The following is a 13,881-nucleotide window of genomic DNA, read 5'->3' as shown; positions in this document are numbered from 1 at the left end:
GCTTCCGCATGCTTAGATGCTTGTGCACACAATCTATCGCTGCTATGCTATATGCCGGTTTCCAACACAAACACAGTCTGCCAAACAATGCGGGCGTGTGTTTTCAGAGCGTTGCGCTGGGCCCACAGAAGGCATTTTGAGCGTTTGCGCATCCTTTTGACATAATATGTTTTCGGGCTGTGGCAGACTTCACTGTCCTATGGGGCTATGGTTTGCAGAGACAGCTGCGATGTAAGTTGTGATGCACCGCTTTGAGGGCAATAAGAATCCTCAGCTTGGGAAAGCATCTGGGAAGTCAGTGCACACCAGAAAAATGGCCTTCTATTTATTTATGGCAGTTTTATAAAACATAAACATGCGTGTGACGGCCAGGCCCTGTTATGGGAAAGGCTGCAATGGCTCAAGCCCAGGCAGAATTGCTGTGTGCAGACGCCTGGCCCAAACAAATAAACTCCTCCGATTTCACATGTCTGCAGCTAGCATGGTGTTTTCTTCTTTGGTATGGAATGCAGGCTCTTGAAGCTCTGGCAGGCCTTCCGCGCTGGATCTTTGGCAGCACGCGGGCGCGTGTCTGCATGCGCAAGCCGAAGCTAGCGCCCATGCCCGCAAATCCATCTCTATGATTTCCCAGCCATACATTAAATCATGATGTTCTTTGGCAGCATATAAGTATTTAAAAATATCCTTGGAAATGATGAGTAAAGCTCTAGATTTTGGAGCGAGGAAAACGCGCTGGCGTGTTGTTGCATGCGCTGCTGCGATTGTGCTGGGTGCTTCTGGATGGGCGCTTGCCTCTGCCAGCGTTTGCGGGCACGGCAGGGAGGGCGTGCCGCATAACGGATGCGCCCAGCCCGATAGTGGCCCTGGGGGTGTAGGCAGCGCAGGCAGCGGCGCGCTTGCGCATAAACAAGCGCTGTCTATCGGAAAGCGCATCCGAGAGGCCTTTCGGCAGTCTGCGCACATAGGCTTTATGAAGTTTCTCTCTAATCTGGGGCCAGGCGTTGAAGCCAAGAAGGCTGCGCTGTGCGAGATTGCGCAGAATCCAGAACGCTACCGATATTTGGAAAGGCTTGGAGGCCCGATAGGCCCGATAGTCTTGCAGACCTTGCGCTTTATTGAGCAGTGTTCGCCGCCCGAATTCAGCCTTGCATGCTTTGACAGCACTGCGCAACTCCCAACTTCTCCTTTCTCTTCGAGCGGAAAAGTTTTTTTTTCCCTGCACAGCTATCTCGCAGAAAAAAGGAGAGATAAAGGCCTAGCTGTTTGTAAAGGCCTAAAGCTCGGAAAAAGTCTGGGCAGTTTTTCTTCTGTGGTGGAGGCTTTCTTCCGGATGCCCGGCGTGTTCAACGACATTCTGTGCTTTGGAGGGAGCTCGGGCATTGTGGTAATGAAAAGCGAGTGCAAGAAGCCAAAGAACCTTAAGAGGCTGGAAAGGCTTACATGTATGCACAGAAAAAGGCGAAAAGACTTTTCGGGTTTTTTCTCGTGGTTTGAGTATTTGCACTGCGTGGCAAAGAGCGTTTTAGAGCTGCAGGAAAAAAAAGGCGACACGAATGTGGAAAGAAGGTTTATGCGAAATCTAGAAACCCTGCGCAGCCTTACGAACAGCATTTCGTGCGCCTGGGTGCATGGCCACTGCTTCGAGGGGGCAGACCTCGAGTTTATAACGATTTTCCAGGGGCTTTTGCTGATGTACACGGCGTGCTCTGGCGTGAAAGAGGCCGCAGAAATTGAAGGAGGGCCTTTGCTTTTTCCCAAAGAGGCGCACAGAAGCACATTTCGGGTGGACCAAAGGGCGCGGAGGATGTTCTACAGCGGCGTGCAAACAGAGCCAACCGACAGATATGCGGGTTTTGCAAAAGAGCTAATATTCAAAGAGCGTGATCTGCACCACGTATACTATGTAGACAACGAGGAACAAGCGCGAAAGCCTGTTATAATCCCGCAGTGCTACGCCGAAGTATCGTGTGCCGAGGTGGTAAAATACATTTCCGAGCTGTACGAAAAGCCGCAAAGCCACATCCATGTTTTTTTGATGAACCTTTACACCCACGCGCTGGCATACAAGGACGCAGAAAGCACGCCGTACTTCTGCCCCAAAGAAGGCGCTTCCGAGGTTCTAGTCTTCTACTACATAGTGGAAAGCATCTCCGAAGACACCGAGTACATGCTTGTAGAGTTTAGGCCGGTGGAAGAAGAAAGCTCTGGGCCGGGCGCGGGGGTTGTGCGCCTGCCGCTGTTTCTCAACAGCCTAATGATCAACGCCTTAGCGATATCTAACTATACGGTTCGCGAAAGCCAGGGCGGCAAGGGACACTCTGGAAATATGAAAAGCATCCGCAAGATGTGCAACGCCGTGCCGCATGTTTTGGCGTGCACAAAGCAAGCTTCCCAAGAGCAGTATCCGCTGGCCTCCATCAGCATGGGGCCGGCAAACACTCTGGACGTAGACATGAGCTATGCGCTTTCCTCTGTTCGGTTTTTTAGCCGCCCCTGCGCAAAGGGGTGCTTTTTTGTTTCGTATTTGACCCGAAAGCCCGAGAAGGCGCCATACCACCCCGTGTTTATAGGCCGAAATGCTAAGGCCCTGCTAAAGCAGATTCTGTGCAGAGACCTGGCCGACGTCCAAGTAGAGTTGTTTGGTTTGGAAGACCTGTTTTGGCGCGTGTGGAAAGACATCGCAGGGAATGCGCGCCTGGATCTGCTTGGGCGGCAGAAGAGCTGTCAGCTTGGCCTCCGCAGCAGGATTCTGCGGATTTTGATGGAGTGAGCACACCCTGCTGGCGCGCTCCGGTGGCCGAGCAAAGGCGCAGCTTCAGGACCAGCCCAGAGCTAGCATCCCTCTTGCTTCGGCGCATGGCCCGTGGCAGGCCGGGATAAAAATAAACTGAAGTCGCCGAAGTGTGCAGCTTTTTATTATTCGCAGTGTTTTGCGTGCGCCGCCACCCGGGCCTCCATTTCCAAGATGGCAAGCCACTGATGTCAGGCCTGCTGTATGCTGTAAACATAGCTACTCGTGATTGGCTATTCTTTTGACAGGAATGAAAATTGGTTTTGACAGCAGTCATAATCAATGATAAATTAAACACACAAGTGTTTAAGCAGGCCGAAAAAGAATAAAGGCTGCAGCTTCACTTAGCATTCGGGTGTTGCAACCAGGCCTGTGGCTTGGAGTTTCCCTATGTTAGATCAAAATTCTCGGCTCTGGCACATACATATTAAAAATAAAATAAAAGAGCATATGGTAAGAGCTGTAAAGCATCGCAAGGCGAGAAAATATGCTGGACGCCGCAGCGCAAGCCGTTTGTCCTTTCGAACCCCGCACACCCCCTCTGCTTTGAGGCTGCCCGCAGAGCGGCAGCATCCAGGGCGCGTGCAGGAAAGCCCAGATTTTTCCTTGGCCGCATGTTCGAGGACAGATTCTTGTCATTTTGATTTATATGCACTATAATTTCACGCAATACATAGCTTCTGATCGCTTTGATCTCATCTATATAAGTGCAAGAAAATGCACTTTAATGGACACAAGCGAGAGCAATCAAAGAGGCGAGCACTTAAAAAAAAGAACAGCGTGGTTCTATCTTGCCCGATGCGCAGTAGTGCTTATGTGTTTGGGCAGCCTGGTGCCTTTGGGCATGCTATTAACACGCAAAAGCGACAGCACAGAGAAGCCGCCGCAGGCCGCCTATCCCGAAGAAGACGTAAACGCGCAAGCCCCCGATAACTCAGTGCCCGAAGTGAGCTATTTGCGCGACGCCTGGGTCAAGAAGGCGTTTACCCACATATTTCGCAAGCTGCAGACGTCTCCCCAGAAGGTTTGGGATGAATTTGAGCCTCTCCGGAAAATCAAGGTGCCGCTGCACACTGACCAGGAAAGGCTGAGCGTTCTGCTTGACCAGCTTATGTGCTGTGCTAAAAACAAGGATGCATGCTTAAAGAACCGCAACGAGGCGGCGCTGCTGGTACGCAGCATATTTGCAAAGATACCGGGGCTTCCTAACCAGCAAAGCGTGCACTACATGGTGTTCTGTAAGGTCATGTGGGGGCATTTTGTTTCAAGAGAGGCGCTGGACACTGAATTCTGGAGCGACCTGGACAACATCTCCGAGGAGTGTGAAGACAGGCCGCCAAAGTCCGAGAAGCTGAGCACGCGGTGCAAAGCGGCTCTGTTACTGACCTTATGTGCGGCGCCTGGCTTTTTAGTCCTGAAGTGGGGTTTTTTAACGCTGTTGCCTCTTCTGCAGGGGTCGGCGCCGGCTCCTTTGCTTCTAGAATAGCAGGCTGGATGGACTTTCTGCAGGGGCCGCAGGCCTGTATGCATGCATGGACATGTGTTTGACAAATAAATGAATCAAGTACGCAATATGCTGTGTTTTGAAGTGGCAAGGCGCTGCAGATGCGGGCGCATGCGAGCTGGGCAGGCCGTGTAGGCTATTTCTTTGGCAATGGCAATAATCCAAAAACTTGCATCAAAAAGGCAGGGCACCGGGCGACATCATTTTGATATGCGCTCGCACAAATATTAGCACGCGCATTTTGAAAAATATATGGAAAGACAGATGCGAAGGCTTGCAGCAAATAAGACAGGGTATGCCACAGCATTTCTAGTGGTTTTTATTCTCTCAGGGCTTTTGGCGATTTGGGTCTTGCTTGAGAGCTGTGAAAAGCGCAGCCCGAAAAGAAGCCCAAGCAAAAAAAGCTCTTTGTCCGCGAAGAGCACAAAGCATGCCTTCGGCGATGGCGGGCTCGAGCGTGTGGACAAGCTATGTAATTTTGAGCCCACCCCCCCTCCAGCTGCGGCGCAGCCAGATAAAGAAAGCGCCGGCACTCGCGGCCAGCTGTCAAATGCGTATAATTACTTGTCTGCCGCTGGAACGTCAATCGCCTCCTATTTAAATCCAACGTTCCATTTTGTTGGAAGCAGTATTTGGCAGGTCTTCATCGCTGCGTGGGCTTTTAGAGCCAAAGTGCCTTCGATGCCATTTATTACGCCGCCTTGCCCAAACAACCATTGTTTGCAGGAGAATTTCTTTTCCAAAAAAGAAGCTATACTGAAACAGTGGGAAACCTTAGAGCTGTGCAAGGAGACGCCTGCCTTTTCTTCGGCTGCGCTGCTTTGCTTCCAGATACCCGGCGTGCTCAGCGATTTTTACGCGCTCCAGAAGGAGTCTTTTTTCAATGCAGTGGAAGACGAATGCAAAAAGCCTGAGAACGAGGAAAAGCTGAAAAACTGCATAAAAATGTGTGGGGTTATGCTGTGCGACCCTTCAACCCTTTTCCTTTTCTTGAAGCGCCTGTCCAGCACGGCCGCGTGCGCCATAAGAATGCACACATGCGAATGCTGCGCGCGTATCTGCTTAGAAAAAACATTCCTAGAGGAGCTGGAGGGGGTGCACGCGCACATAGCAAACCTTATCCATGATTGGAACGTCGACTTGGCAACTGCGCCCGTCAGGCAAGGCTTTCTTGAATATGTTTTGGTGTACCAGGCTGTTTCCGCGCTCTACTCCGCATGCTCCGGCATGGAGGGGGGCCTGCCCATTGAAGGAGCGCATGCGTTTTTCCCGAAAAAGGTGTGCACAAGCGCTTTTCAGATCGACAAAGAGAAAAGCAGCGTGTTCTGCAAAGGCGTGAAAATGGACGTGCCCAGCTGGAAGGCAAAGACTTTTTGCAACTTTTCAACAAAAATGTCGCGGCTGCAGTTTGTGTACTATGTGGACAATGAAGAAAAAGTGCGGAAGCCCGTTATAATTCCACGGGTGAAAGCTGGGATACTGTGCGAAGAGGTGGTAAATTACATCGCCAAAATGCATGGCAGGCCGAAGGAGGACATATATGTGTTTTCCTTCAATCCCGAAACGCACGCGCTGACATACAGAAAGCCAAAGGAGACCCGGTACATCAGCATGCTTGAAAAGAGCAAAGAGTTTCATGTGTTCTACTACATACCGAGGGCCTTTTCTAACAGCGACCTGCTTATGCTTGCAGGGGTTGCTCCGTTGGAATTTTGGAGGTCGGCGCAGAGCAGACATCTTGTGTATTTCCCGCTGTTCCTCAGCAATGTGCAAGATAAGGCCGTGAAGCCATTCGAAAACAGGCCCTGCACGGACGTTTTGCCCATGAATTCTTTCATTTGTGGTAGAAGTCTGCACAATGCCTGCGAACTAGTGCCGCACGTGTCTGGCTTGGACAGCAAAGCCTTTTTGGCGCACGATGCCTCGCTCACAGTCGGGCTGGGCTGGAAAGAAGCTCTGCATATGGTGCAGGCCGTGCTCTCTTTTGAGCTCTTCCCCTCGAAAGAGATGGAAAACTACCATCTTGTCACGTACCAAACCGGAGCCATCGAATAACCCGAATCCGCGTAGTCTTCCTAGGCCCGGGCTGTTTTACTATAAATGATTTGAATGAAGTTGTGCTCGGGCTGTTTGCATGCGCATTTTGCTTGGGCTATTTATTTTTATGCCGTAAACCTTTGGCAGTGCTGTGTGCTGGAAGCAAAACAACAAAAGGCGTAGCTTGGTGGCTCTGTGCCATGGGTTTTTTCTGCAGAATGCCTCTGCGTCCTGTTTTTCCTTTGCTTGGCAGACAAAGAGGCTGTCGATAGCCAAAGCTCATATGGGCGCCTGCGAAGAACAGAAAAACCGCAAGGGCGATAAAGGCAAAAATGGAAAGAAGAAAAATCCATGGGAAACAGCCAACCAGAGGGCGGGCCAGGCAGGCGATAGACAGTAGTGAAAATAGACTCGTAGAAAAGGCCAAAGAAATATGCCCGAGTTTATGGCAAAATAAAGCAATCTACACCAAAAAAGACTAATTTCAAACAAAACTATGTCTGTTTGGGCTGGGCAACAGCATCACATGTTTCCCTTTGGGTCCAAATTGGGCTATCTTGTGTGTTTGGTTTGCATTTTTAATGCATATATATGCTGTGCAAGCACTGGGCTTTAGAAATGAGATTGGGCTTTTGTTTTCTATACGCGCTGCTTTCCGCGGCGCAGTGCATAGGCATCTCGAGCCAAGACATATTGGCGTGCCATAACAGGCCTGCGGGCCGCGTGAACGGAGAAGAAGTGTGTGTGAACCCGCGCTGGGTGGGGCATCCCTTTTATATAGCGCTGCTGGGACGGCTGGGCTATGTGCGCAACATGCGGGCGTGCTCGTACGGGCTGGACACGAGCTTTAGCGTGGCGCCGGGCAAGAGCAAAAAGCAGCTTGAAAACGACATACACATATATGTCAGAAAGCCGCAGAAGGACACGCCGTATTTGGGCGTGGCTGAGCGCGATGCGGGGTATAGTGTGGAGTTCCACCGGACACTGGTGCATATGTTTGGGCTGCAGAAGAGCGGACGCCTGGCAATTGAGTCCGAGCGAGAAGGCTCTTTTGCGTTTACTCTTAGGAAAGACTTCCCGTCTCCAAGGGAGATGCATTATGCGCTGGCTGCGCTGCTGCTCCTGTGCGAGGGCGTGGATGTGCCGATTAAAGCGACTGACAGCAGAGTGTCTGAAAAAGGGGAACAGGCCTGCAAGGGTGTGCTGGAGAATTCGGAGAGGGCTGGCTTGGGCGGCAGGGAAGAGCCTCTGTCCGAGACGCGCCAGGTCATAGACTTCTTCTTGCAGAACAAAGACAGAAACCAGCTGCCGTGCACCTATGGCGACTTTCAGACGGGGGCCTTCCTGGAGAGCCCGCTGCTTCTTATTCTCACGTACATAGGCGAGTATGCAGCAAGTGCAGACGAACTTATGTCTGTGATGGAGTGCGCTCTCGAAATTTTGGAGGGCATGGGGCTGGCAGACAGCTTGGAGGACCCTGCCGGCGTGGTGAGCCGGCTGTTTGTGCCTGCAAGCCAAATGCCGCAGGCCGAGGAGTCTCTGGGCCCGTTCTTAGAGGCGCTTCCCGCTCTAGCATCCATGGAGCGCTTGGAAGAGTTTGTCTTCTTCCAAACCGAAGCAACGAAAAAAAGCGAAAGATCCAGCGCCTCGGGCGGGGAAAGGTGTTTTGACGACTGCGGCGCGCCCTGCGAGTTCCTTGGCGCGTGTTTGCTCTTACCGTATCTGGCGTTTGACTCTGAAGAAAAGGCATACCAGCTGGAGGGGCTGCTAAGCGGAGCAGAAGGCACGGCGGGGATAGCGCAAACTCGGGAGTTTTTTAGAAAACTGCAGGCACATGTGGAGCGGCAGAGCTTCTCTTTGAATTTTATGGACGACTCGCATGGGCAAAACTACAGTGATCTGTGGCTCATGGTGCACGCACAGTTCCAGCAGGCGCTGGGAAGTTTGGAGCCAACGCTTCTAAACCAGATGCGCACGCTTGCGCAGATGACCGGGCGGCCGAAGGCCGTAGTGGACGAGCTGGCGGCGCACCAGAGGGCAATGGACGCCGAAAAAAGGGCAAAGCTGTCTCCCGAGGCGATCGAGAGCGTTCGCGCGCTGCTTCGCTCAATATCAGTGGACAAAAATGTGAAGGTGAAGATTGAGGAACACGTGGAGCACTCTAGGCCCGGGGGGCACATGCTTACGGTAAAAAGCCTGTGCAAAGATGGTGCGCGCGGCCAAGTTCTGAAGCTGCTTTTCAGCGAAAAGGGCACTTCAATAGAAACGCTGGATCTGGTATGCTCGTGCTTTTCTGAGAGCGCACAGAAGAAGCTGGACATGGTGCTTGCGCAGTACAGGCAGCACACAGAGTTTTCGAGCTTTGTGCTTGCCGAGTACATAAGCCGGGTTTCCATGGGGAGAGGCACGTGCAGTTGCTCGCGCGGAAAAACGAAGGAGCTGCAAGAAGCCGCGAGAAGAGCAGTGCACTGCAGCCCTGGAAGGCCAGCAAGCGTGCTGCTGGCGCTGCCGGCTGCGGGCGGGTACTTCAGGGAAACGCTTGTTTCGGCGCTTGTGCTATGTGCGGAGCAGCAGGGCATTAAGCTGGATGCGGCGCACCCTGTGGGCCGGCTGATTGCAAACGTGATAGGAAGCGCGGACCTTGGCGACTGGATGGCGCGGGACAAGATATTGGCCGTGCCTGTAGGCACCGGCACTCTGCAGTCGCTGTGCCCAACGGTGCAGCTTTCAGACAGATCGCACCAGAAAATTTGGAGATCGAACAGATTTTCTAGGTATGACGGGGTGTATTCCTGCGAAAAGTCGAACATACTTACGCAGAAAAGCCTGATGCGGTATCTTCGGGAGTATGAAAAGAGAGAAAGCAAGCCGCTGCTCGAGTGCTGGCTGCTAAATGGGCATTTGAGCATAGGCCTGCATTGCGAGTATTTTTTTGCAGCGGACCCGGCGGAAACGCTAGAAGAGGTCTGCGCGCTTGTTCTGGCGGGCCGCGCAGGGGAAGATCTGCAGAAGGCAGAAGCTCTGGCCACGCAGCTCTGGCTGTCCTGGCTGATCCTGCTCCTGGAGGCGGGCGTGGAGAAGCAGGGGGACGCCATTCGCAAGATGTGCAAAACCTTTGACTCGGAGTCTCTCGAGACGGTGTTTGGCGACCTTTCCGGGTTTTGGAATGGTGTGGACCTGGGCAGCGCAATAGACGAGCTGGAAAAAGCAAAAGATTTTTTTGTGGAGGAAGGGTACCCAAAAACGTTTGAAAAATTGCAGCAGCTGCTCTGCGATGCACACAAGACGTCTTTTTGGGTGTAGTTCGCGGGCAGCATGAAGCTGTGGAAGCTCGCCTAGCGCATTTGTGCAGATAAAAAGCAAGTGCAGTTCCATGTGTGCAGCGTAAAGAGGTGGCGCCATAGAGATACCGGGCAGAGTGTGTGCGCATAGCACTTTTGTGTTTTGTGCACGCGCAAAGGAGAAGAATCCACTGCGGCCCAGTATAATAAAAATCGCTGCTAGAGTTTTTTTGTGCAGATGTAAAGCAAAAGTAGTTTACGAAAGTGCTGGTTGGAGGCTTGCCAGTTTCACAAGCTGGCATCCTAAGCGCGCCGCGACCCAATTTGGGCATTTTTCACCACGCAATGCCGGGCGCAGCCGCCAGACCCCCTTGCTTTATTCGCATTTTTTAACTAGTTAGATTTATTGAATAATTTCCTACACGCACAGCTGTTTCCAGCATGCAATGGCGCTTTTGGGGCTCTTGGAAAGACTTTTCCAAAAGTTTTTTCCAAAGTGAAGGCTTCTTTCCGAAAATTTTGCAGAACAAAAAAATAAAAAATTCTCTCTCACTCTGGCTTTCCACTTCTGAATTTCTGCGCGTCTTTTTTGAAATTGCTCTCGTAGCTATGCTTATAAAACAATCGCTACTGTTTTCAATTCTTACGCATCCATATCAAAAATAAGTTTGCCATGATCTTGGCGTCTCCGATTGGAGTGAGAATTCAGAGAATGCCCACAGTTTTGTGTTGCCTGAGCAGCCAAACCCAGGCTTTAAGTAGGCTTGCGTACTTGTAACAGCTGCAGGATTTGCTTGCCGCAGAAAGCAGAGCGAAAAGGCAAGAAATACAGGCCTGGGGAAGCGCGTAAATAGAAGTGTGGCGAGTTTGCAGAATCTTGCAAGCATTGTGGATGGCCGAGATCATGATGGGCGCAGTTGGTATAGGTTGGCGTGGGCCAATGCTTCGTGTGGTTTTTCTCGCGCTGCAGCCGAGGCCATAGGAGCAGCGCTCGAGAAGGCTCCATGGCCTGGACAGTTCTGCATGCGCTTAGTTGTAATACAGGAAGTAGTCATGTGAAACTTTTGTCCTTTATTATTTTTCGACCTGCTTAAATAGGCATTATTTAATTTGTCTCACAATGTCCAGATCGTGTTGACTCCTTAAATAACCCCAATAAGCAATAGCCAATTACGAGCAACTATGCTTTCAGCATCCAACACGCTTTTTGTTTTCACGCCATATGCCGAATGGGGCGATAAGAGTGATTCGAGATTAAGCTTGAAATCAGCTGATTATTATATTGGGTTTAAATAGAGAATGTTTTTGCTATGATATGGATTTATACTTTGGAATTTTATGGGCGCTGTTCGCAGCAGCCCGTCTTGCAGGGTGCGTAGAAATAACATGCAGAGACATAAGAGCCTGCCAGAGGGCTGCAGTCGGCAGCGTGGGCGGAGAAGGAGTGCACTTGAACCCGAAGTGGGTTGGGCACCCTGCATACATAACCAAGCTAGGCGAGCTGGGGTATGTGCGCAACATGCGGGCATACTCCTACGGAATGGACACGGCGTTTGGCGTGGCGCCAGACCCGTTCGAAAATGGGGCCGAGTGTCCTACGTGCGGGAGAAAGGCAAAGACGCCAGAAGAAGAGAAGTATGTGTGCACGCGGGAGCCGCACAAGGACAGGGCGCACCTTCCAATGGATATTAAGGGTGCAGTTGAGTTTGCACAGAGAGGAGAGTATAGCGTGAAGTTCCACCGCACGCTGGCGCAGATGTTTGGGCTGACCGCGAACGAGCAGCTGACAATTGAAACCGGGCGGCCGCACTCCTTCACAGAGTTCCTCCGGGAGAGCTGCAGAACGCAAAAGGAGGCGCACTACGTGCTGGCAGCGCTGGTCCTGCTGAGCGAGGGCGTGGACGTGCCGATTGAGACTTCTGGGAACAGAGTAATTATAAAAAAAAGAAAAGACAGCGAGGACGTGCTGGTGGATGCCCGCATGGGAAGGGCAGCTTTAGATAGCGGGGAAGAACAGCTTTCCGAGGCTTGGCAGGTGGTAAACTTCTTCAAGCAGTACAGAGGCACTCACAAAACGCTGAGCACGCGCGAGGACTTTGAGAAGGGTGACTTTCTGGAGAGCCCGCAGCTTCTTATTCTTACATACGTAGGCGAGTACGTGAAAAACGCCAAGGAACTTATGTCTGTGATGGAGTGTGCGTTCACGCTTATGGAGGGCATGGAGCTGGCCAAAAGCATGGAGGACCCGGACAGCGTGGTCAGCCGGCTGTTTGTGCCGGCACGCGGCCTTCCAGCGGCCGAGGCGCTGCTGGCGCCGCTTTTAAGCGCGCAGAAAGACATAAAGCTTATCCGGCTTTTCGAAGCGCTTCAAGGCTTGAACGGGATGCTCGAGAGCGAAGAAAAGAAGCTGCACAGAAGAGAGTGGGTAGACTTTAATGGGTGCAAAAGGATAAAGCAAGAAAACGAGCAGCAAAACATGCCCTGCGTCTGCGTTGGGGTGCTTTCGCTCTTTTTTCTCCTGGCATACGACACAGAGAAGGGTATGTACAACTTTGAGGCTTTGATGGAGGGCGCAGAAGACACTGCAGAGGCAGCGCAGACCCAAGAGTTCATCCTGAAGATGGAGGCGCGCCTCGAGAAGCTTTCCGGCAGCGGCCCCAACAACTCTACGTGCACAATGCTAGAGGCCTCAGAAGTCTGGAACCTGGCAGTTGTAGAGTTCGGGCGCGTGCTGGGCAGCGCGGAGCCGGGGCTGCTTGGCGCCATGCGCGCGCTTGCGCAGATAACAGGGCGGCCGCAGGCCGTGGTGGACGAGCTGGCGGCGTGCCAGAGCGCCTTGGCGCGCGCAGGGCAAGGAAACCTCGATGCCGACGCGCAGGAGAAGGTTTTTGCGCTCCTGCGCTCGCTGGCTGTGGGTAGTATTGACACAATGTCCATTGCGGAAAACCTGCACGACGTTACCGGGCTTTCCGGACACTCGATTTCGATGATGCGCACACACAGCTTCCTGAAGGAAATCCACAGCATAAGTCTATATTTCAGCGGCGAGCACGTGACAATAGTGGGATGTTCGCTTAGAGACAAGTCTCTTTCCATGATATTGGGGCCAGAAATGAACCGGGTGTTCGAGCAGTACAAGCAGCACGAGCAGCAGGCGCCTTTCACATGCCCTGTATTTTCCGAGTACATAAACATGGCAAAAGTGCATCTTGGGTACTCCTATACGCCTTGCAATGCGCAGAAAGAAATGCAGAAGGCAATGGAGGAAATGGCAGAGCACGGCCCAGATCAGCTCAACCGCGTGTTTCTGCTGCAGGGCTTTGCACGCCCGGAGTTCAAAAAAGACATTGTTTCTGCGCTGCTTGCGCATGCGCACCAGCACAAAGTTGCGCTGTGCGGCTCTCACCCAATACCTCGGATGGCCCGGAACATCATTGGAAGCACAGATCTCAGCCAAAAGGCGGTGCAGGAGGACATGCTGACGCTGCCTGCGCTTATCGGCGCGCTGGAGACGCAGTATCCGACAGTGCAGCTGTCGCACGGGCGGTATGTGCACCTTCTGGACATGAATGGGGTTCCTACATCGCAAACCCTGTACTTGATAAACGAAGACTCCGTGTTTTCGAGCGAGCTGCTTATGGACCACCTGCGGGGATATGCGAAGAAGGCAAAGCAGCCGCTGCTTGCGTGTCCGCGGGTGGCCAGGTTCTGGGGAGTCAACGAAATTGAGTGCAGTTTGTTCTTGAAGAGCCCCGCGCGCGCCATACAGGAGCTGACACAGCTGGCTCTGGAAGGGCATTCGGGGGAGGGCCTGGAGAAGGCCCAGGGCACTGTCCGAACGCTTGTTTTTATGTGGCTGATGTGCCTGCTTTCCATAAGCAGAAAGATATGCCACGAGGCTGCGCTGCATGCATACCATGTTGTGGAGCTAGCCCATTATAGGGAGTATGTGAAAGAGATTTCGCTCCCGAACATGTCCATTCCGAACAGGGCACTGGCGTACGCAGGATACAACGAGGAGATGAAGGCTTTGCTTCTGGAAAGCGGCGGAAACGAGAAGTACTTGCTGCTGCTGGAAGCGCTTGGCGCGGTCTGCAGAGAGAGAAACCTGCTGTCCTGACGCGGCCTGGCGTGGGCATAATCGCGCGCTTTGGTGGGCACATTTCGGTGCACATGTAAAATAAAGCGAGGTTAGTTTAGAGGGCGCGCCCAAGAAAGCGGCAACTTTATTTTAATGCGTGGAGAAAAGGGCATCCTCGGCCCAGAAA

General features: G+C 52.4%; 5 protein-coding genes across 5 annotated transcripts; all 5 read left to right on the top strand.

The window, feature by feature from the left end:
• Nucleotides 1–691: 691 nt before the first annotated feature.
• On the top strand, nucleotides 692–2,770 carry NEMAJ01_2011 (uncharacterized protein; the record flags this gene model as incomplete). The annotated part of the gene is made up of 1 exon (XM_047915849.1): nucleotides 692–2,770. The coding sequence occupies one exon, from the start codon at nucleotides 692–694 to the stop codon at nucleotides 2,768–2,770; it is 2,079 nt and encodes a 692-aa protein (XP_047771806.1).
• Nucleotides 2,771–3,440: 670 nt separating this feature from the next.
• NEMAJ01_2010 (uncharacterized protein) lies at nucleotides 3,441–4,277 on the top strand (the record flags this gene model as incomplete). The annotated part of the gene is made up of 1 exon (XM_047915848.1): nucleotides 3,441–4,277. The coding sequence occupies one exon, from the start codon at nucleotides 3,441–3,443 to the stop codon at nucleotides 4,275–4,277; it is 837 nt and encodes a 278-aa protein (XP_047771805.1).
• Nucleotides 4,278–4,547: 270 nt separating this feature from the next.
• NEMAJ01_2009 (uncharacterized protein) lies at nucleotides 4,548–6,350 on the top strand (the record flags this gene model as incomplete). The annotated part of the gene is made up of 1 exon (XM_047915847.1): nucleotides 4,548–6,350. One exon carries the CDS (start codon nucleotides 4,548–4,550, stop codon nucleotides 6,348–6,350), a length of 1,803 nt encoding a protein of 600 aa, XP_047771804.1.
• Nucleotides 6,351–6,923: 573 nt separating this feature from the next.
• NEMAJ01_2008 (uncharacterized protein) lies at nucleotides 6,924–9,635 on the top strand (the record flags this gene model as incomplete). The annotated part of the gene is made up of 1 exon (XM_047915846.1): nucleotides 6,924–9,635. One exon carries the CDS (start codon nucleotides 6,924–6,926, stop codon nucleotides 9,633–9,635), a length of 2,712 nt encoding a protein of 903 aa, XP_047771803.1.
• Nucleotides 9,636–10,928: 1,293 nt separating this feature from the next.
• On the top strand, nucleotides 10,929–13,733 carry NEMAJ01_2007 (uncharacterized protein; the record flags this gene model as incomplete). Its single annotated transcript, XM_047915845.1, has 1 exon — nucleotides 10,929–13,733. The coding sequence occupies one exon, from the start codon at nucleotides 10,929–10,931 to the stop codon at nucleotides 13,731–13,733; it is 2,805 nt and encodes a 934-aa protein (XP_047771802.1).
• Between the last annotated feature and the right edge of the window lie 148 nt (nucleotides 13,734–13,881).

This window comes from Nematocida major, assembly GCF_021653875.1.
Source record: "Nematocida major strain JUm2507 chromosome Unknown 2433, whole genome shotgun sequence".
In the NCBI taxonomy this organism is placed as follows: domain Eukaryota; kingdom Fungi; phylum Microsporidia; genus Nematocida; species Nematocida major.
This window is presented reverse-complemented; position numbering and strand designations above follow the sequence as displayed.